This window comes from Schistocerca gregaria, chromosome 1, assembly GCF_023897955.1.
Source record: "Schistocerca gregaria isolate iqSchGreg1 chromosome 1, iqSchGreg1.2, whole genome shotgun sequence".
Classification (NCBI taxonomy): domain Eukaryota; kingdom Metazoa; phylum Arthropoda; class Insecta; order Orthoptera; family Acrididae; genus Schistocerca; species Schistocerca gregaria.
The window spans coordinates 515,780,925-515,805,371 of NC_064920.1; the positions used below are offsets into that span (position 1 = coordinate 515,780,925).

Consider the following 24,447-nt stretch of genomic DNA (forward strand, 5'->3'; position numbering starts at 1 on the left):
CACACTCTGAAATTGAAGAGATAGAGAAAGTTTATGAGGATACTGAAAGGGTAATACAGTATGTAAAGGAGGATGAAAATCTAATTATGTTATGGGAGACTGGAATGCGGTTTTAGGGGAAGGAGTAGAAGAGAAGGTTACAGGAGAATGTGAGCTTGGGACAAAGAATGACAGAGGAGAAAGACTAATTGAGTCCTGTAACAAGTTTCGGCTGGAAATAGCGAATACCCTGTTCAAGTATCACAAGAGAAGGAGATATACTTGGAAAAGGCGAGATGATAGGGGAAGATTTCAGTTAGATTACGTCGTGGTCGGACAGAGATTCCGAAACCAGATACTGGATTGTAAGGCATACCCAGGAACAGATATAGACTCAGGTCACAATATAGTAGTGATGAAGAGTAGGCTGAAGTTTAAGACATTAGTCAGGAAGAATCAGTACGCAAAGAAGTGGGATACAGAAGTACTGAGGAATGATTGGGATGCTTGGAAGTTCTCTAAGGCTTTAAATACAGCAATAAGGAATAGCTCAGTAGGCAGTACAGTTGGAGAGGAATGGACATCTCTAAAAAGGGCCATCACAGAAGTTGGTAAGGGAAACATGGGTGCAAAAAAGTTAACTGCAAAGAAACCATGAATAACAGAAGAAATACTTCAGTTGATTGATGAAAGGAGTAAGTACAAAAATGTTCCAGAAAACTCAGTAATACAGAAATACAAGTCACTGAGGAATGAAATAAATAGAAAATGCAGGGAAGGTAAGACAAAATGGCAGCAGGATAAATGTGAAGACATTGAAAAAGAAATGATTTTCGTAAGGACAGACTCAGCATACAGGAAAGTCAAAACAACCTTTGGTGACATTAAAAGCATGGGTGGTAACATTAAGACTGCAACGGGAATTCCACTGTTAAATGACGAGGAGAGAGGGGATAGGTGGAAAGAATACATTGAAAGCCTCCATGAGGGGGAAGATGTGTCTGATGTGATAGAAGAAGAAACAGGATTTGATTTAGAAGAGATATGGGATCCAGTATTAGAATTGGAATTTAAAAGAGCTTTGAAGGACTTAAGATCAAATAAGGCAGGCAGCATAGATAACATTATCAGAATTTCTAAAATCATTTGGGGAAGTGGCAACAAAATGACTATTCACATTGGTGTGTAGAATGTATGAGTCTGGCGACATACCATCTGAGTTTTGGAAAAGCATCATCCACACAATTCCGACGATGGCAAGAGCTGACAAGTGCGCGAATTATCGCACAATCAGCTTAACAGCTCATGTATCCAAATTGCTTACAGGAATAATGTACAGAAGAATGGAAAAGAAAATTGAGGATGTCTGAACATTTACGCGTCCCATCGTTTCTCTGTATTTAATGTGTAATCTTTGCTAATCATGTATGTACAGGGTAGCCTAGGTATAATTTAAAAGTGAAACCAATCTCTCTCACTGTCTGGTATTGTATGAAGCAGCACAGTGTTTATGATACTGGTCTCAGATTTGGGAGGAATAAGGATTAGATTCCAGTCTGATCATCCAGGTTTAGCTCTTTTGAAAGTGAACACTAAGTTTTTTTTAAAAAAGACCACAGCCTTTTTCCTTCCTCCGTTTCAATCTTTGTTTTTGTAAAAAATTAAAAATAATTAAATTACAGCCCTCATGTCTTAAAACCACATTGTATGAATATATTAAACAAGTGTTTTGTCTTGAGCTAGATATTGAAATGATAATATGGTGGTCATGTTTTAATGTAATTTTGCCCCAATCTTACTAGAATAAAATTGTGTTTATTTTCAGTTCTATTCGTGTTGCTGAAGAAATAGAATCATTTCTGAATGGTTTTATGAAGCATCTGAAGAAACTAAAGATAAATGATTTTGAGAAAGCACAAGATGCAGTTATAGTGCAAAAGCAGTGTGTTGATTTACTTGCTTATAGTCGTCTCTAATGACCCATTTATCAATATGACTTTAAGGCCTAATATTTTCCCTCTTCTTCATATTATGTACAGTGCACAACAAACTACCAATATTACAATAGGTACTATTCTCTGAAAGAATAAGTCATTCCCCAGTGAGACAAAAAGTAATTGGCATGGTTTAAACATCATTTAAATTCATAGAGGAATCACTGGATTCCAGCAAAATATGCACATCACAGATGACTATATCCACTATCTTCTAAATGTTATAACAAGTCAGATATGCATGACACCTTACACATCATTTGTGTTCACCACATTTCTGTTGCGGTAATAGCTACTTTCAACTGCAGAGGTTTTTATATTGCCACATGTCAATTTGTTTGCCATAAGTTACTGATGAAATCAAGATAAACAACTGAAAACATTGCGTCATTTTTCAGCATGATTGATAATGCCAGTACTCACACACCATGTGAGACAGTTGAGAATTTGATGGGAAATAACATTGACATAATTTCTCAACATCTGTATTCATGTGATTATTACCAAACGACTTCATTTTGCTCCCTTATGTTGAAAATATTATCAATAATAATAATAATAATGTGGATAGTAATTTTCATTGCTTCCTTTGAAAACTATGTTTTTCATAGTTCACATCAGAATGAAAAATGTTTCCTGAACTGATTTGATTGCATGCAAAAGTCTATAAAGTTTAAACATGGGTATTTCGAGAAACAATAAAATGATTTGCATCAAAAAATTCTTTTCAATCTTTGTTTTTGTAAAAAATTAAAAATAGTTAAATTACAGCCCCCATATCTTAAAACCACATTGTATGAATATATTAAACATGTGTTTTGTCTTGAGCTAGATATTGAAATGAGAATACAGTGGTCATGTAATTTTGCCGATTTCATTAGAATAAAATTGTGTTTACTTTCAGTTCTACTCATATTGCTGAAGAAATAGAATCATTTCTGAATGGTTTTATGAAGCATCTGAAGAAACTAAAGCTAAATGACTTTGAGAAAGTACGAGATGCGGTTATAGTGCAAAAGCAGTGTGTTGATTTACAGCTAAGAGATGAAGTTGAGCGAAACTGGTTTGAGATAGCATCCGGAGATTTCCTATTCAATCGTTGGTGTAAAGAGGTATGTAGTGTTTATAATTATATAACAAACAGTTTGTAACACAAAGTAAGCAACAGTATAAAAATTTACCACTGGTTTCTCTCATCGACTGCTCACATTTTTTATACCTCCAAGTGTTAAAGACACTGTTTTTTGCTGTATCATAACTTCTTCCCTATGTGTGCAAATTTTCCTCTCTCTTGTTAATTATATCATTTATCCTATATCATGCAAAAGTAGTACACTACTAGTCATTAAAAGTCCTACACCACCAAGGTGATGTGCTACAGACGCAAAATTTAACCAACAGGAAGAAGATGCTGTGATATGCAAATGATTAACTTTTCATAGCATTCATGCAAGGTTAGTGCCAGTGGCAACACCTACAACGCGCTGACATGAGGAAAAGTTTCCAACCGAAACTTTACAACCGATTTCTCATACACAAACAGCAGTTGACTGGCGATGCCTGGTAAATGTTGTTGTGATGCCTCATGTAAGGAGGAGAAATGCGCACCATCACGTTTCCAACTTTGATAGAAGTCGGATTGTAGCCTATTGCAATTGCGGTTTATTGTATCGTGACATTGCTGCTCGCGTTGGTCGAGATCCAATGACTGTTAGCATAATATGGAATCAGTGGGTTCAGGAGGGTAATACGGAATGCCATGCTGGCTCCCAACGGCCTCGTATCACTAGCTGTTGAGATGACAGGCATCTTATCCACATGGCTGTAACAGATCGTGCAGCCATGTCTTGAACCCTGAGTCAACAGATGGGGACATTTGCAAGACAACAACCATCTGCATGAACAGTTCGACGACGTTTGCAGCAGCATGGACTATCAGCTCGGAGACCATGGCTGCAGTTACCCTTGACACTGCATCACAGACAGGAGCGCCTGCGATGGCGTACTCAATGATGAACCTGGGTGCATGAATGGCAAAACATCACTTTTTCGGATGAATCCAGGTTCTGTTTACAGTATCATGATTGTCGCATCCATGTTTGGCGACATTGCGGTGATTGCACATTGGAAGCGTGTATTCGTCATCGCCATACTGGCGCATCACCAGGTGTGATGTTATGGGGTGCCATTGGTTACACGTCTCAGTCACCTCTTGTTCGCATTGACGGCAGTTTGAACAGTGGACGTTACATTTCAGATGTGTTATGACCCGTGGCTCTACCCTTCATTCGATCCCTGCTAAACTCTACATTTCAGCAGGATAATGCACAACCACATGTTGCAGGTCCCGTATGGGCCTTTCTGGATACAGAAAATATTTGCCTGCTGCCTTGGCCAGCACATTCTCCAGATCTCTCACCAATTGAAAACGTCTGGTCAATGGTGACCGAGCAACTGGCTCGTCACAATATGCCAGTCACTACTCTTGATGAACTGTGGTATTGTGTTGAAGCTGCCTGGGCAGCTGTACCTGTACATGCCATCTAGACTCTGTTTGACTCAATGCCCAGGCGTGTCAATGCCGTTATTACGGCCAGAGGTGGTTGTTCTGGGTACTGATTTCTCAGGATCTGTGCATCCAAATTTCGTGAAAATGTAATCACATGTCAGTCCTAGTATAATATATTTGTCCATTGAATACCCGTTTATCATCTGCATTTCTTCTTGGTGTAGCAATTTTAATGACCAGTAGTGTATATTGTTGCGATAGGACCATATAACAATCTTATTGACTTTGTTTTAGGGCATTATATTAACAGTGATACATTTGGAAAAGGGTTTATTTTGAATAGATATGCCGTATTTCCATAAGAAAGAAATTTTTGTGTGCACAGTTTCAGAGTATCTAAGGTGTACGAACATTGATAATGTTCTTGCTGGAGTATTATGTGACATCAAATAGTGTAATCAAAAGTGTATACACATAACAGTCCATCAAATGTGTTAACCTTTTTTTGTAATGGTGAAGCTTACTTCTTGTTCTCTCACAATAAAGTAACAAAGAAGAAAGCAACAAACTATGCAAAAACAGTCTCTATCATGTCTTCCAGTTTACTAAGTTCTTCTGCCATTGCATTCTTATTTTACATGAGCTTCAATATTATGTTCTTCTTCCTTGTCTCCTCCTCCTCCTCCTCTCTCTCTCTCTCTCTCTCTCTCTCTCTCTCTCTCTCTCTCTCTCTCTCTCTGACACACACAGTGATATGTAAATACATTCTGTGTAACTAAGTTCATGAATTATTTTTTTATGAATTCTAGGCATTGCACATCATTAGAAAATCACTATAAATATTGTCCTGATCTCTGACCAGGGCAATATTAATGTTCCATTAGTTGTCACAATAGCAAGATTGTCCTGATGAACACATATTTGTTGTGTTGCTCTCAAATTTCAACCCACATTTTATTTACTTATTTTCTTAGCAATCATAAAGAAACACTACCAGTTGTATTTGTACTAAGTAAGTTTTATGGTACTAAGAATACTAGTGCCAAGACTTTCAAATCATATTTTCTATAATGCTATGTTAGTGGTTTAATGTGCAGCAAATAAAGGTACTCTTTAGGGAAATGACAGCAAAAGGTGAGAAGAATGGCCTTTTGCACTCAACTTTTTATGCTTGGAAGCCTCATTCAATGTGTTGAGAAGGATATTCTCGGTGATATTGAAAGAATAAGGTGCAACCAACGACAGACCATGGCGCACCTTGGGACAAATTATGCCTGTTACCTGGGCTGTGAGATCATAATAGAATGATTGTAGTGACTGGAAAAAAAAGTTTAGAAAACAGTGTTGCTCATGGAATTTCAACAAGGTTCACAGTCTGAAGCAGTGACTGAGAACTGATCACAGCCTCTTGGGTCTGAGTGGAACACTGAGACTAGAGACTTAAAAGGTGCTGTCGCAAACTTGGCTGTGACTTCCTAGACTTGCACCATTTGAGTGCGAGCTGTAGGTATCCTTAAATGTCTCATGGATGCACAGCATATTAGAGGCTTCTTTCCAGCTATCTGACTGCATGTGAGGCTAATACAAAGGATCTTTTGATTAGGTGGCTCTCCACCCAGTCAAGATAATGATAGCTGTTGAAGTCCCTGAAGTATTAATGTGAAAAATGTCTCCCACTGATGACACTATCAAAATCCTAGTGATAAACTTCCAAAACATTCACAATGAAGTGTCAGAGTTGGAAACACTCCAAAAAATAGTAGAATTGAGGAAACCAATTTGCAGTAGCCACCAGAACGATTGCAGGAGGCGCACATCGGCATGGCGCGTCACAGACAGTAATTGCCGCAAGTAAAGTCCCGTCCACCAGAGGGCACGCGAGAATTTGGTCACGCCCTCTGCCGGCGGAACAACAACAACAACTCAGGCAGCACGGGCCATTCCCTGTCAGTTCACATCGGGTAGGTCTAGCAGACAGTTCCCGGTCTACACTAGGTGAAGTGCGACGGAAACGTGAATCGTGTTACTACACCAATCTCATGAGACCTGCAGCAGCAGAAACTTATAGTTCCCATACCTTCACCGTCATCTTTACAGCACTTCATGTTTGCATTTTGTTTCAGGTTCACATAGTTTCCTTTCATGTGTGATCATTCATCAGGGGCTTTAATTTTCTTTGCTTTCATTTCTTGTGGTTGCTGGAATTATTTTATTTGCTGTTTGTTGTGTGATGCTCAACAGTCTTAAAAGCAAGTTATGAGTAGAAACATAGAGAAAAATATTTGTGTGCTACATATCTATTTCTAGGAAGAAAAATGTACAAATTAGTAGTAGCAATAATAATAATAATAATAATAATAATAATAATAATAACGCCCATGTAAAAGTTGGGAAGGAAATATATGGATAAGAAGGGGAAGCTAAAAAAATAATGAAAGGTGAAAACTGAGGACAAAAACACCGTTTGAGTAAATGATAACAAAAATAGATTCATTTGCTGAGAATTCGATACATCATCACACTCATAGTCATATCACAGAAAGATATATCAGTTATTCAGCAAATTATACAGCACTGTCAAGGATGTGGGTCTTTTACAAGACAGTCATACTTTGTTATTTACTGTTCAGCCCAACGTGGGCCCTCTCTGTGGTCAGTTATTTGACCATAAGTTGTCAGCCTGTGGCCAACCATAAAATGTAATAACAGGTTAATTATAAACTAAGCAGTCTGCTTCTCACAGTGAAAACCAATAGGCAACCAATAAGCTCTCGATGCATGACTGAATGGAGCATTGTGTGTCACATTTAACTCAAAATATCATTTGTTTGAGAACTCTGACAAAACACAGGTTTGGAGGAAATGCAAATACATTATGTGATCACAAGTATCCGGACACCTGGCTGAAAATGACTTACAAGATTATGATGACCTCCATCAGTAATTCGAGGATTCAGTATGGTGTTGGCCCACCCTTAGGCTTGATGGACAGTTTCCACTCTCAGAGGCATGTGTTCAGTCAGGTGCTGCAAGGTTTCTACATCTACATCTACATCTACATGACTACTCTGCAATTCACATTAAAGTGCTTGGCAGAGGGTTCATCGAACCACAATCATACTATCTCTCTACCATTCCACTCCCGAACAGTGCGCAGGAAAAATGAACACATAAACCTTTCTGTTCGAGCTCTGATTTCCCTTATTTTATTTTGATGATCATTCCTACCTATGTAGGTTGGGCTCAACAAAATATTTTCGCATCCGGAAAAGAAAGTTGGTGACTGAAATTTCGTAAATAGATCTCGCCGCGACGAAAAACGTCTTTGTTTTAATGACTTCCATTCCAACTCGCGTATCATATCTGCCTCACTCTCCCCCCTATTATGTGATAATACAAAACATGGTGCCCTTTTTTGCACCCTTTCGATGTCCTCCGTCAATCCCACCTGGTAAGGATCCCACACCGTGCAGCAAAATTCAGAGGGCGAACGAGTGTAGTGTAAGCTGTCTCTTTAGTGGACTTGTTGCATCTTCTAAGTGTCCTGCCAATGAAACGCAACCTTTGGCTCGCCTTCCCCACGATATAATCTATGTGGTCTTTCCAACTGAAGTTGTTCGTAATTGTAACACCCAGGTACTTAGTTGAATTGACAGCCTTGAGAATTGTACTATTTATCAAGTAATCGAGTTCCAATGGATTTTTTTTGGAACTCATGTGGATTATCTCACACTTTTCGTTATTTAGCGTCAACTGCCACCTGCCACACCATACAGTAATCTTTTCTAAATTGCTTTGCAACTGATACTGGTTTTTGGATGATCTTACTAGACAGTAAATTACAGCATCATCTGCGAATGACCTAAGAGAAATGCTCATATTGTCAACCAGGTCATTTATCTACATCAGGAACAGCAGAGGTCCCAGGATGCTTCCCTGGGGAACACCTGATATCACTTCAGTTTTACTCGATGATTTGCCGTCATTTACTACGAACTGCGACCTTCCTGACAGGAAATCACGAATCCCGTTGCACAACTGAGATGATACCCCATAGGCCCGCAGCTTGATTAGAAGTCGCTTGTGAGGAACAGTGTCAAAAGCTTTCTGGAAATCCAGAAATACGGAATCAACCTGAGATCCCCTGTTGATTGCGGCCATTACTATGTGCGAATAAAGAGCTAGCTGTGTTGGGGAATGGCAGCCCATTCTTCAGAGGATGCTTCACTGATGAGAGGTATTGATGCCGGTCGGTGATGCCTGGCACGAAGTTGGCATTCCAAAACATCCCAAAGGTGTTCCATAGGATTCAGGTCAGGACTCTGCGCAGGCCAGTCCATTACATGGATGTTATTGTCTCGGCGGATGCTTGGCACATGAAGTGTATCAGGCTGCAAAAATCTGGCCATTCTCAAATGACATTTCCTTCGAATATGACCTGGCAACCTTACCTTCCCTGGGTACACCATGGGAGGAGGGCCAGGCTTGCTGTCTTGGGATGTAACCATTTCCCCTTTACCTCGACTGTACTAGGACAGATGGGGACACATTCACCACCACTAAGCCATTGTTTTTCCTGGAAAATATCGGTGGCAAGTGTGGTGAAGTGGAGTCTCTTAGTAAGATGCAGTCTGGCTCCCTGTTAGTCAAAGCTTCTTTAGTCAAAGCTTCTTCTGTCACCAGATCTGCAGCTCTTTGTGCCTGTGATCATCTTGGCAATGCTCTGGTGTCTGTCACTCCTCAGCAACCTCTGAACACAGTCTAGGGAGTAATTTTTCATAGGGACCTCATCCTGCAAACTGATGAGGAACTCCAGACTAATCTGGAGCGGTGTGGCGTTCATTTTACTCTATGTGTGCAGAAAGGTCGCCAAGACAACTGCACTGATACTGGCACCTTTATTCTGGCTTTCAAGGGGGATACCCTCCTAGAGAACGTCAAGGTTATGTGCTACAGATGTGACGTAAAGCTGTACATATGCAGTGCTTTCGATGCTTGCGTTTTGGGCATATGTCTTCCCACTGTGTGGTAGGCCCTTCGTGTAGTGACTGTAGCCACCCACTCTATGACGAAACCCCTGTGTTCTGCTGCTTGTGTGTGTCAGTTGTCCTGACCACCACTCCTCTTGCTCACCGGATTGCCCAGTTTACAAGAGAGAAAAGAAGATCCAATAATATGAGTCTCTGGATCGCCTGACTTATGCTGAGGCTTGCTAGAAGCGTGAGAGACTCCATCCAGTGTCACTATATTCAACTTTTGCTTCTGTTACTTCCTTTCTTCCTCCTCCTCCTCCCTCATCATTACCTCAGCCCCGTCCCACTCTTTCCTCCACTTCTCCTGCAGTTCCCACAACCTCCTGTCAGGGAGCCACTCCCCCTCCCTGGCCAAAGAAGTGCCTCCCTTCTTTGGCATCTGCTGGTGATCGGGCTTCCTTCTGGGAACCCTTTCCCTGACCAGAAGACTGTCACCACCACTTGGCCATGAGGGGCACCATCTGTGTGCCCGAAGATCACTCGCTCTCTTTCAGTTCCAGAACTTGCAGAAGCCCGCACTACCCCTGTGCGCTGCCCTCCTACACTCAGAAAGAAAAGAAGAAGAGACATAAATCCCAAGACAAGGCATCCCCAGTGCCCCCAGATGTGTCATCTCCCGGCCTGCAATCTGAGTCTGACATCTTATTTATGGGTGTCACCCCATCCTTGTCGGTGGCAAGTACTCACCAAGTGACCTGACCTCCTTCTTGGCTGTTTCATGTCTACCAAGTGACCTGACCTCCTTCTTGGCTGTTTCATGTCTACCTTTGACTCATGCCACAAGATCATCCAGTGGAATTGCAACGGATACTATCATTAACCATCAGAAATGCAACATCTTGTCTCCTCTTATTCTGCATTCTGTCTCATTCTTCAAGAATGACCACTCTCCACCTTTTTGTGGTTATCTGGCATTCTGTTGGAACCGCGCTGGCCTTGGGGCAGCATCTGGTTGGGTTTGCACTTTGGTTCACTCTGATGTCAGTAGTGACTGGATACCCCTATGTACCACATTGGAAGCGATAGTGGTTCGAGTGCAAACGACTTCGGCAATCACCATTTGCAATGTCTACCTACCTCCAGGGAGGCCACTTCCTTAAGTTGCACTGTCTACCTTAATCCAGCAACTCCCGTCCCCGTTTCTCCTCCTGGAGGACTTCTGTGACCGCCATCCACTGGGGGAGAGTCACATCAACGGGTAGTGGTATCCTAATTGACCTACTTATCACGCACCTCAATTTGTGTCTCCTCAGTGATGGTTTCCTTAGCCATTTCAGTGCCGCTCATAGCACCTTCTCTGCTATTGATCTCATGATCTCCTCCCCTGCCCTCATGGCTTCCCTACATTGGTCATCCCATGATGACCTTTGTGACAGTGACCACTTTCCAGTAATTCTATTGTCCCCCTGCTGCCACCAGTCAGATAGGCCCCCACGTTGAGCATTCCGCAGGGCCAATTGGCCTCCTGTGATCTTCGACACCTCCCTTTCGAATTCCATTGATGTAGTCATGCAAGGCATCTCTGCCACTATTCTTCATGCTGCTGGCACTGCTGTCCCCCTATCCAGAAGTCCCCCCTCATTGTCGGCCAGTAATGTGGTGGACCAATGGTGTCGCAGTCACTGTACAGGAACGCCGACGGGCACTTTAGCTATTTAAGCGACACCCTTCACAGACCAACCTCCTAACTTTTAAGGGTCTCTGTGCTATGGCTCGTTACTTTATTATGTGGAGTAAAAAGGAATGCTGGGAGCGCTGTGTTTCCTCCGTAGGGATATATGCCTCTTCATCGCTGGTTTTGCTCAAAATGCCGTAGCCTTCTGAGCCCCCAGCGACAGTTAACTGAACCTCCACAATGCTCTGTGCACTGATCCTTTGGTCCTCGCAGAACACCTTGTGACACACTTTGTGACGGCATTGTCATCCTCTTCCTACCCTACTACCTTTCTCCGTCAGAAATGCAGAGTTGAACAGACCCCCTCTGTTTCATCCCAAATCACGTTGAGCCCTATAAAGCACTCTTCACTGAATGGGAATTGGTGCAGGTTCTTAGCTCTTTAGGAGAGACAGTCCCAGGGCCAGATTCCATCCACAACCAGATGATCCAACACTTGAACATTCCCCAGAGGCAACAGCTCCTCAGGGTCTTCAGCCACATTTGGCTCATGGGTGCTTTTCCATCAAAAAGGTGAGACAGTATAGTTATCCCTGTCCTTAAGCCCTGGTAAAACCCAATGTCTCTCGACAGCTACTGCCCAGTTAGCCTTATGAATGTATTTGTAAACTGCTCGAAAGGATATTATGTTGGGTACTTGAATCTCAGGGCCTTTCCTCCCCATATCAGTGTGGCTTCCAGGCAGGGTGATCTTCAACCAACCACTCACTCTGTTTGGAATCAGTCCTCCGACAGGCGTTTACTCACTGCCGGCATCTTGGCGTGGTCTTCTCTGGCCTACGTAAGGCAAATGACATGGCTTGGCACCACCACATTTTAGTTACCCTACATGACTGGGGCTTCCGTGGTCCCCTTCTGATTTTTATCCATGAATTTTTATGTTGCTGGCTTTTCCGGTTCTTGGGTCTTATTTTTGATAACAAGATGACATGGCTACTCCACATTCCCCACCTAAAGACTACATGCATGCAGAAGCTTAATGCTCTGCCTCCTGTACCACACATCTTGGGATGCAGACCATTACACTCTTCTCCATGTTTACCATGCTCTGGTCTTGTCCAGATTAGATTATGGTAGTCAAGTTTTTGGCTCAGCAGCTCCTTCCACTCTGAAACTCCATGATCCTGTCCATTATTGTGGGGTGTGTCTGGCTTCTGGTGCCTTTCGTACTAGTCCTGTTTATTCCCCATCTACACATCCGACAGAGCCAACTCCTTGTTTCTTACACAATCACCATTCGTCAGTTCCCTGACCATCCTGTGTACACTGTGCTCTTCACCAATGAGGGATATCTCCGTCCTAACACCCGCCCACAGGTGGGATTGCCGATTGGTATGCATCTCACTTTCCCCCTGTCGTGATCTCCATCTCCACTCACTGTACTGCATCCTGTGTCTTTCCTCCCATCCCCCCCCCCCCCATCCTGGATGGTGCCTAGACCACGGATTAGGACTGATCTATTTCAGGCTCCTAAGGTCTCTGTCGCTCCTATGGTTTCTGACGCCTTGTCTGTGCCATCCTTGCAGAGTTCCAGGGTTCACCATCTTTTTACACTGATGGTTCTAAGACTATTGATAAGGTGGGATATGCTTTCAAGTTTCCTACTGGCTACAAGCACCATGTATTGCCGAGATCATGTAGTGTGTTCACAGCAGAACTTCAAGCCATTCACAGGCCCCTCCTTTTTGTTTCTCAGGCCTCTCTCCACAGTGTTTAAATTTGTTCAGACTCCATCAGCAGCCTGCAGTCTATTGACCGATGTTTCTCTCATCACCCTTTGGCCTCTGCTCTCCATGACCTTCTTTTTGCCCTTGAATGTGATGCTTGTTCAGTCGTCTTTCTGTGGGTCCTAAGACATGTGGGCATCCGAGGGAATGAATTGGCTGACCGTTTGGCTAGAGAAGCAGATACTTACCCTCATTTCCTTCTGTGATTCCTGCTGCACCTAACAGTGGAATGCCATCTGGAGCACTACTCCTCATAGTAATAAACTCTGCACAATCAAGGTGTCTACTGCAGTTTGGTGCTCTTCTTTCTGCCTCTCTCAGAAAGAGTCCACTGTTTTATGCCATTTATGCATTGGTAGCAAATGGCTCACCCATGGTTTCCTCCTTGTAATGACCCACCTCCACAATGTGGTTGTGGAGCCAGACTGACAATATCTCACATATTGTTGGAATGACCCCTTCTTTTGGCCTTCATGTTAAGTATAGTCTTCCTGATTCCTTAAATCTAATTTAAACAGACAATCCACAGGTGGTTGAACTGGTCCTTGGTTTCCTTCGTGAAAGTGGTTTTTATTTCCAGATGTAAGGTTCTCATTTAGTCTTGGAGCAGGGGCAGGTTGGTTGTGGTTGGGACTTCTTTAAGCCTTCTTGGTCTGTGACCCCATGACTGCCCCCCCCCCCCCCCCCTCCCAGGTTTTAGATTTGGTCTCACCTTCTATGCCTTTGCTGTGTGGGTTTTTATGTTCATTATTTTATAATTCGACTCCCCAGACTGGTTCTGTCCACTTTCAGCAGACACTCTTTCTTCTGTAACTCACTTCGGAATTACAGGACTGATGACCTCTCCGTTTGGCCCCATGACCCCCTCTCAATCAGTCAGTCAGTTTAATTTCTTATGAGTCTCGTAAATCTTGGGTATTATACACACCCTTTCCTTTGCTGGTTGTTGGTTTTGTTAATATTACTGTGGTATCCTGGTTGTTATGAATGACCCGTCATGCAATGGGTAAAACTTTCTCATTGCCTTTCCATGCTTGTCACTTCTCCTTTGACTTTTAACCAATACTACATCTCCCAATCCGTACGATATAGGCGTGCCTTTCTCTCATCTCTTTTTCCATTTTTCTGCTTCTCTAGCCATCTCTTCTGTAATATTCTTCGTTGAAGATGATTGGAGGGCATAGTTTTCTTCTGGCCACTTAACCCATTTCAAGAAGAGTTCCCCGTCTACTTGTTGTACTATGACCTCTACCTGTGACACCTTAGTGACCCAGGTGTAGTATTTCATTGAACACTAGTTCCAATTCACTTACTAATTCTGTCCACTTTGAGTGTTTAGTTGCACAGTAAGAATGGAATAAAGATCCCAGTTCATGTATAGTCCATCCTGATGGATTACTTTGTGGATGGTAGTGTGAAATCAAAATATGGTTTACATTCTCCCATGCGAAAAACTCTTTGAAGTTGTTAGATGTAAATTGGCTGCCATTGTCCATTGAGAAGCTCTTTGGTTTACCAACTATTTATAAAATAGTGGTCTCAGATATTATTTACTACACTATTGGTTGTAGCTTTTCTCAGCTCATCAGCACCTTCCACTTTTAAACTTCGTGACCCTGTCCGTCATTGTGGGGTGCATCTGGCTATTGGTGCCTTTCACACTAGTCCTGTTAATTCCCCCTCTACACATCTGACGGAGCCAACTCCTTATTTCTTATCAAGGCATTGGCATATGCTCTACTGTCTGTTGCAAAACATTTTCCTGAAATATGCAGCATCTCAAGCTGTAGTCGGATGCGTCTGCTGATTGGTGGAATAGTAGTGTGAAGTCTGGGTGAAATAATGTTGATGAATTTGCTAAAAATTTTCTTTATATTGGTATACTCCTTGGTACATTGTTCATCCCAATTCCAAGATATGTTTGCTTTTAATAATTTCAATAAGTATGGTGCATTCAGTACTGCATATGGAACAAATTTTGTGTAAAATCTTACCATTCCCAAATATGATTCTAGTTGTCTTCTCTTTGAAGGTTCAGGACAAAGTTTAATAGCATCTAGTCTATGTGGATCCAGTTTGTTTCCTGTCATACTCACTATATGTCCCAAAATGTCACCTCATTCCTGCCAAATTGTGATTTTTTATAGTTTAATCATAATTCTTTGCGATGTTAGTCTGCTGAAAATATCATATAGTGTTTGTAAGTGTTTATTCAATGTGGTAAGTATAACAACAAAGTCACCAACATAAATTAAAATCTTATCTCATAAGCCATGATTAGTGGTGTTGCCTTATGCTCTTATGAGCACTGCCATTGAACTGTTCATTCCAAAAGGTAATGCCCAAAACTCATATGGTTGTCCTTCAAATAGAAAAGCTGTTTACTTTCTATAGTCTTTATGAAGCCATATTTGCCAATATCCAGCAGTAGAATCTGTTGCGCTGATGTATCTTGTCCCTGTAAATTTGGTTAACATTTCAGCTATTGTAGGTGGTCTGTGCCTTTCATGTTTAATTATTTTATTAACACCTCTTGCATCTAATACTAGATTCACTGTTCCATTGGGTTTTTTTTTACTACAAGTAAGAGGTTATTGTAATAACTATCAGAAGATTCAGTGGTCGTCTTGTCAGTTTCCTTTTGAACTAACATTTTGATAGAAACAGGTACTGGATATGGTGTTATGTAGAATGGATTGTGTGGCTTAATCTTTAGGGTACAAACACAGTGTCTCATTGAAAAAACGTATGTGTGACTGCTTGATAAAGAAGCCATCTGCTCTTTCTTGTTTGTGTTGAGTTTACTGATCTGCTTATGTTGTTAACTGTGCTCTCTTGATTTGTCAGTAGGTTTTAATCATGTAATTTTCTGTCATCATCATTGACTACAGTAGCTTCTACTACTAATGCAAGAGTCACCTCTTAAGTAGTCACTGGATCAAACTATAATGTGACTGTGTTTCCGTCTTGTCTGTATGGGAATCATATAGTGCTCATTTGAAAACGTAATGTGGCCTTGTATTCTGTAAACCAGTCTATTCCATTACATTTATATTTATGTATTATATTTAACCCTATGACCACAAGCATTGGGTTCTGAAATGTATATCCACTCACTCCAAATATAGTCAATAATTCTTCATGAATTGGTTTACTTGTGATTCCTGTTATCCCTGTGATTTTAACTCTTGTCAGTGACAGCCTTGGAAACATAAGTAAAAGTAGCTTTGTTATAAAAACCCGTAGTCTACTATACAAATATTGCTGCCAGAATCTTACTGCTGTATGCCTAACTACTCCAATGAGTTTTGGTCAAACATGTTGCTTAATAGAGTGTCTGTTAATGAATTTCCATTATCATATCTTATTGAAGTAGCAGTATTATTGTTAAATATTGTACCTTGGCATTCTGTATCATTGTTACCATTTCTCTGCCTTTGTCCTGCTCTGCTATTGCCTTGACCACTGGACCCTCTGTACACAATATTTGCATTATTTTCTCTTGCTCACAGTTGTCCTGTGTCGTAACACCCGTTAATCATGTTGTGTTGTTGCTGTTGTTCTTTGATTGCTATCGCTCTGATTGTCACTCAGTGGTGTCTGTCTGTTCAAAATATTCTAAATATTCTAATAAAGTTCAAGTCACCTCCAGGTCAGCAGTTTTCAGGCGGTGGTATGCCCACCACTGATGAAACGCAAGGACATGCCAGGTGGTATGTGTACAAGTAAACAAAACACATAGTATTACAAGAAAATTACTCTTTTATGTTACTTTCTTTGTAAAGTAAAATAATCGAAGGCTGATTTATAAAAGTATCTTCTACATAATGTTAGAAAATGGGTTTGCCACAGAATATTGTTATTGATTGTACGCAGGACTCATTTGTAGTGTCTTTACCTTGTACACAATCTGATTACACTCTGTGTTTATCGACTGGTGAGCATTTGTCAGAGGACCTCATCTATTGCCTGGCCATTGAAAGCCCCATCTGCACTTCACCAGTATTCTCTTACCCGAGTAGCTGCTTCCTCAGTGTAATGAGTGCCTGTTCTATCGAGGGGAATGCTACAGTTATCCACCTGATAGCACAGGTCCAGAAATCTGCACCCTAGACCATCACAGAATCGATGGAGTCTCTGCTTGAGACCTTGACTCCAAACAACAGGACCGTGATCAGTTTTGGGTATGATGCTGCAAGTTGTAAGCTCTGCTTTCATCCCACTAGTGAGACAAGCAGTCTTCATCACTTACGCCAGCCACCTGTATGAATTGAGAATTGCATCAAAGTCCAAGTGATGGGTGTCATTGGCGCCAACATGAGCCACAGCTTGCATATACCTAATCCCTGCATCCTTAGTAGCCACAGGCAGGGCCCTCTCACATCTTGCACAAGGCCCCCCAGCAGTCATCTACATCTACCTCTTCAAGACTATTTTGTAATTCACACTCAAGTACCCAGCAGAGGATTCATCAAACCAATTTCACACTATTTCTCTACTGTGGAAAATCCAGGATGGTATGCAACAACATTATGAAGAGGATAGTTGCTACTCACCAGGATAGCGAAGAGTCGCAGAGAGGCATAGTGAAAAGAAAGACTGTCAGAAAATGAACTTCCAGCCAACAAGCCTTCATTCGAGATAGAACATACACACGCACACTTGTGCCTACACAACTCACACACACTGTGCAAACACAGCTCACCCACACATCACTACAATCTCTGGCTACTGAGGTCACAATGCGAGCCACAGTGCAAGATGGGACAAACAACTGGATAGTGGGAGTAGGGAGGAATCTGGGGTTAGGAGGGGGAGGGTTGGCAGGTAGGGGTGGGGGAGCTTACGGGGATGAGGTGGGGAGAGAGTAGGACAACTACGTGCAGTCGGGAGGTTAGACGGAGGGCAAGGGTACTTTGGAACACAACTCTTCTAATGAACAAGTGCTCATAATTTTTAAGGTATGCATTTTAGAGCACATGTTTACTGGACATTTCTTTCTTGTTTTGATCCATTTTATCACTTCCCAAAATATGGAAAGCAAAGAGCTTGTAGTAGAAGAGATTTGCTTCACAGTATCGAAGATGAAAATTGCTCTTAGCTGTTAAGGTACGCATTTTCGACCCTATGTTTACTGCAACTTTTTTGCTTCTAGTATTGTGTTCTTTCAACTGTATGCATTTACATCATTAATTATGATACACCCTCTGTATTCTACTTTCCCATAATCCTCCTAGCTTCAACCTACAATAGTCTTTGTCCTTACCCTCTAGCCCTTTCCCTGTTCCCATTCCAGCACTTCACATTCCCTTGTTCCACCAATGCATTCATAGTCTTTTAACCTCTCTTCTTTTCTGCTAACCTTCTCCCATCCTCTGTCTAACCTCCTGACTACACCTAGTTGCCCTACTCTCACTCCACCTCGTACCTGTATGCTCCCACAAGCAGACTTTACCATCCCCCACCCCTGTCCTGCTATCCCTTCCCCCTTTTTGCCCCAGCCTCCCCCGTGCCCCCGGAACTCGATTGTGTGTCCCATCTTGCACTGTTGCTCGCATTGTGGCCTCAGCAGCCAGGGACGGTAGTGGCGTGTGTGTGAGTTTGTGCGTGCGTGTGAGTGTGTGTGTGTAAGAGTTGTGTATGCGTAAGTGTGTGTGTGTGTGTGTGTGTGTGTGTGTGTGTGTGTGTGTGTGTGTGTGTTTTCTATCTCCTGTGAAGGCCTTGATGGCTGAAAGCTCATTTTCTGACAGTCTTTTTTGTTGTTGTGCCTATTTGTAACTCAGCATCTCTGCTATGTAGTGAATAGCAACTATCCTATTCATAATATTGTTATGTTTCTACTGTTCCACTCTTGAATAGTGCACAGAAAACAACCACTTAAATCACTCTATGCGAGCTCTGATTTCTCTTATTTTATTACAGTGATCATTTTTTCCTACTGAGGTCAGCATCAACTCACTTCCGGAGGTGAAATTTGGAGATTGAAATTCCATGAAAAGATCCCAGTGCATGGAAAAACTCATTTCTGTTAATCATTGCTATCCCAACCTGTATGTCACATCTGTGACTCTCTCTCTCTCTCTCTCTCTCTCTCTCTCTCTCTCTCTCTCTCTCACCCACTTCCTCTCTCCTCTCCTTCTCCCTCTCACCCTCTCCCTCCCTACCCCTCTCCGTCTCCCGCTCTCCCCCTCCCTCCCTCCCCCTCTCCGTCTCCCGCTCTCCCCCTCCCTCCCTCCCTCCCCCTCTCCGTCTCCCGCTCTCCCCCTCCCCCCCTCTCCCCCTCCCTCCCTCTCCCCCCTCCCTCCCTCCCCCTCCCGCTTCCCCCTCCCTCCCACCCCTCTTCGTCTTCCGCTCTCCCCCTCCCTCCCTCCCCCTCTTCGTCTCCCGCTCTCCCCCTCCCTCCCTCCCCCTCTCCGTCTCCCGCTCTCCCCCTCCGTCCCTTCCTCTTCTTAATTATAATGGTAATGGATACCCTGGCTGCAGCAGTATGTAAAATAAGGGAAAGGCAACCACTCAGCTTGAGCAGGTCGATGCTCGGAGCACAGTAACACTTAACAGAAAGCAGCATTCACACTAGCTTTCAAGTGCTGCTCTTTTTCCAGCAATAGTACACACACTCACCCATGCAACCACACTGATACCCAAGCCACGCTCCTGTAGACATGGCAATACTTCACTACCAGCATGTAATGTTGCTGGGCAATTGAGAGCATTTGTTTGATCTTCTCCATCCCCTGTGGTGTGATAGTCTCTGCTCACCCTGAGAAACCATTGTCACAATTATGTGACCTATTCTTATTTTCCATTCTGCATTTGGTACATTTTGTGCTGCATGCTCATCTTTGTGGTTCATGCCAGTGTTGTCCAGTACAGATATGAAGTTGAGGCCATTGAGTCACATGAAATTATTATTACCACATATCATACATATATATTTTCTTCTTCTATACATTTACGTATTAAACCTCCCTCCATGGTTTCAGTCTGTATGTTATCATCTCGGGTCATGGTAATCGTCAGCATATCTGCCTAGTAAGCAAGAAGACCCGAGTTCAAGTCCCAGCCACAGCACAAATTTTAAGTCATTTCTTCAGCTTTCATTGTTATCGTAGATAAATTAAAGACTTAAATGTCTTAGGGAAGATTTAATTTAAGATCTATATGATCACATGTAGTAGAGCACTTCCCCATTACGTCCAATGCTAGGGTGCTATTCCAGTGTCGGAGAGCCCTGGTAATAGTGACAATATAAGGGGAGATGTGAATTGGAATTTGTGATGTGGAGAGTACTTGACTTGGGTAGTTCACACAGCTATGATGACCATAATGTTGCGGTGGTGTAATGGTCAGCATATCTGCCTAGTAAGCTAATAGACCTGGGATCAAGTCCAGGCTGCAGCACAAATTTTAATTCACTTTTTCAGCTTCCTATGCAACCCAGAAGAATTGCCATCTCTTTGTCATTGCCACTACATAAAAATAATCAAGTTTTTCTTTTGCTAATACACTCCTGGAAATTGAAATAAGAACACCGTGAATTCATTGTCCCAGGAAGGGGAAACTTTATTGACACATTCCTGGGGTCAGATACATCACATGATCACACTGACAGAACCACAGGCACATAGACACAGGCAACAGAGCATGCACAATGTCGGCACTAGTACAGTGTATATCCACCTTTCGCAGCAATGCAGGCTGCTATTCTCCCATGGAGACGATCGTAGAGATGCTGGATGTAGTCCTGTGGAACGGCTTGCCATGCCATTTCCACCTGGCGTCTCAGTTGGACCAGCGTTCTTGCTGGACTTGCAGACCGCGTGAGACGACGCTTCATCCAGTCCCAAACATGCTCAATGGGGTACAGATCCGGAGATCTTGCTGGCCAGGGTAGTTGACTTACACCTTCTAGAGCACGTTGGGTGGCACGGGATACATGCGGACGTGCATTGTCCTGTTGGAACAGCAAGTTCCCTTGCCGGTCTAGGAATGGTAGAACGATGGGTTCGATGACGGTTTGGATGTACCGTGCACTATTCAGTGTCCCCTTGACGATCACCAGAGGTGTACGGCCAGTGTAGGAAATCGCTCCCCACACCATGATGTTGGGTGTTGGCCCTGTGTGCCTCGGTCGTATGCAGTCCTGATTGTGGCGCTCACCTGCACGGCGCCAAACACGCATACGACCATCATTGGCACCAAGGCAGAAGTGACTCTCATCGCTGAAGATGACACATCTCCATTCGTCCCTCCATTCACGCCTGTCGCGACACCACTGGAGTCGGGCAGCACGATGTTGGGGCGTGAGCGGAAGACGGCCTAACGGTGTGCGTGACCGTAGCCCAGCTTCATGGAGACGGTTGCGAATGGTCCTCGCCGATACCCCAGGAGCAACAGTGTCCCTAATTTGCTGGGAAGTGGCGGTGCGGTCCACTACGGCACTGCGTAGGGTCCTACGGTCTTGGAGTGCATCCGTGCGTCGCTGCGGTCCGGTCCCAGGTCGATGGGCACGTGCACCTTCCGCCGACCACTGGCGACATCATCGATGTACTGTGGAGACCTCACGCACCACGTGTTGAGCAATTCGGCGGTACGTCCACCCGGCCTCCGTCATGCCCACTATACACCCTCGCTCAAAGTCCGTCAACTGCACATACGGTTCACGTCCACGCTGTCGTGGCATGCTACCAGTGTTAAAGACTGCGATGGAACTCCGTATGCCACGCAAACTGGCTGACACTGACGGCGGCGGTGCACAAATGCTGCGCAGCTAGCGCCATTCGACGGCTAACACCGCGGTTCCTGGTGTGTCCGCTGTGCCGTGCGTGTGATCATTGCTTGTACAGCCCTCTCGCAGTGTCCGGAGCAAGTATGGTGGGTTTGACACACCGGTGTCAATGTGTTCTTTTTTCCATTTCCAGGAGTGTATATAACATATTTTGGTAAAATCAATGTTACATGATATGTAACAGAGCAAATTGATTGGTCTTATTACTTTTTGTGATAGCTTTCACCAATTAACCCAGAAAAACAATTACCAACAATTTATTGTTGAAAGGAACAGCATCTTTAAGGCTTCGTGGATCTTCTCCAGGGTGTATACGACCCTGGACAACTGGGAGATCCGGTAAAAACCTGGTAATTTTTTCATCCGGGAGAAAACCGGGAAAAACCAGGGAATTTTTTTAGAACTCCAGAAATTTTTCATTGTTTTAGTTTTCAGTTAAATTTTTGTAATTTTGAATGGTAAGAAACGATACTCTAACAAAGGATATTACTGTATCCCACTACTGCAGAATAATACTTCAACAATAAGACATAAACGAGAGAAAAAAACGAAAATAACTTAAATTGCGAAGGAAATGCGCCGTATACAACAACGACACACAGTGCACATGCACGCATCTGCCAAGAGCAAAATGTGTCAAAGGCTTTAGGAAGACTATGCAATACTTCAGAAAAAAAACCTCCGATGAGTGTGAAGTCACAACTGTTTACATTAGATTTGTTTTAGCAGTTACGAGCGGGCTCATGCGCATGCGCAGTTGAGTCGCATTTGAGTAGTAGATTCTCCCGCTTCTGGCTACACGCTACAGGAATGTGGCTGTTGGCTGTACAAGCAGTCGGAGCAAGCAGGTAGATGCTACCGGGAAAAGGAGGCGCCAATTTCATATTCTTGAGGAAAAAAAATTTGTTTCACAAAGCGCCTAGCATCCAGCGCGCATTGGCCTATCGATTATTCATATGATTTTGAAACTCATCCCTGTTGTTTTTTGGGCACATTTTTAGTTGATTTCTGAATGAATCATAAATTGATTTCTGAATGAAGTGCATAATGTACTTGATGTCTCTGTCATGTGAATCCTTGTCACATCTAGAAATAAACTTCCCGCAGACAAAAGGGGACAGGCTATACGAGCTAGGTGGAGTAAAGGCAAACGGATGAATGCCAATCGCTGTCTGATTATAAGGTTGATTGGGTTTTGCGAATGATCAGTGCTGTTATAAGTACTAGTGAAATCCATAGATTCAGACTACCAGAATGTAGATAAATGACTAATAGGAATAACAGGTGAGAAAGATTACGTATTATCTTCTCGGTGTATCCAAGAAAATGAAATTTTGACAGAAAATTTTAGGCCAGATCACTACACTAGTAAGGACCAGTTGTACAGTCCCCAGCTAGCAGCCGCTTAAGTTCTATTCTGGAAGTAATGCGGAAAACGTGTTGTACGAACATGTAACAACACCTAACCGGAGAATAATCGTGGGATAACTCCACCTGTGATTCTGACAGGGCTAGTGAAGTTAATTGGCGAACAAATTTTGACAATGGCAGGAACAGCTACAGAATTGGTGATGAGAAGATCGTTTGTTAGAATGAGAAAGGAGAAGAAACGGGGACATCACACAAATTATGGAAGAATATGACGATTCAAAATCTATGTAAAAGTTTCGTTATACTACTTTGGATCTCATGCTCGAGAAATTGGTACATATGAATGAAATGTGAAACTATTTCCTAGCATAAATCTTTTTGCTTGTTGTAGGCCTAATAGACATTTGATGTTGGTACTTCGTGAGTTATATACTGTCGCATTATAATAATGACCATTGGTGCCAAAACAGTCTCGTTTATTTGGTATGTGTTACAAAATTGCTGCAATATTAGAAAGGCCTATTTTGTTTTATCTAGCAGACAGTGGCAGAAGAGACAGAATCAGATCGAGAAACCACGCCAGTCTTGTGTATTATTTGTATTAACATCTTTTTCACATTAGGTTTCGACATGTTGATTTTTCATGTAGCGAAACGTTTGACGAACTTTGATGAGGTAATAGATTCTTTCGCAGAAAGGAAAGCATGCCATGTAAAGCTGTAGCAAGATTAGAGAGAAAAACTTTCTTGCCTGTCTTTTGTCTTTATTGGTTTCATGTATGCTATATCTAACTAGTCCATCAAATCAGCCATCACACACTAATGTGTTATCAAGTAGGCCTATATCAAATCCCCCATGCCAGATAAATTATGCCGGAAGTGAAATAAAAATGTCTGCCACCCGAGCCTCAAACAGAACCAAAAATATACCACAGAGAAGTAATGATTTTTTATGGCCTGCCACAAGGAAGTCCAGCCACTACCGAAACATAACACCATCACCACACCAAATATGAGGACCAGTGAAAGGCAAACCACCATGTGTGCATCCAGTTGGGCCCGAGACACCACGCATCTTCCCTCTTGCTGTGAAAAATCAATATTATTCATGCACATAAATATTAGGTCTCTGAAATATAAAACTGATGAACTTGGTGCTGTATTGAATGGAAACAATAGAATAGTATTATGTATTAATGAACAATGGTTAAGAGAAGAAGAGATAAAACTGTATGTACCACCATGTTTTAATTTAATTACAAGTTACTGCTGACCCAATGAAGGTTATGGGGGTTCCTCAATAGATAGAAGTGACAACCAAGGGTTAATATATACTGTGCTTGATGTTAGGAACATATGTGTTAAAGGCATT

General features: G+C 42.6%; 1 protein-coding gene across 2 annotated transcripts in view; it reads left to right on the forward strand.

Moving 5' to 3' along the window:
• Window positions 1–24,447, forward strand: part of LOC126354548 (nardilysin-like) — a 342,605-nt gene that overhangs the window by 251,374 nt on the left and 66,784 nt on the right. For both annotated transcript variants that reach the window (XM_050004292.1, XM_050004300.1), the window contains exon 18: window positions 2,878–3,085. In XM_050004292.1, the coding sequence (XP_049860249.1) occupies window positions 2,878–3,085 (208 nt within the window). The remainder of the gene's footprint in view (window positions 1–2,877; window positions 3,086–24,447) is intronic.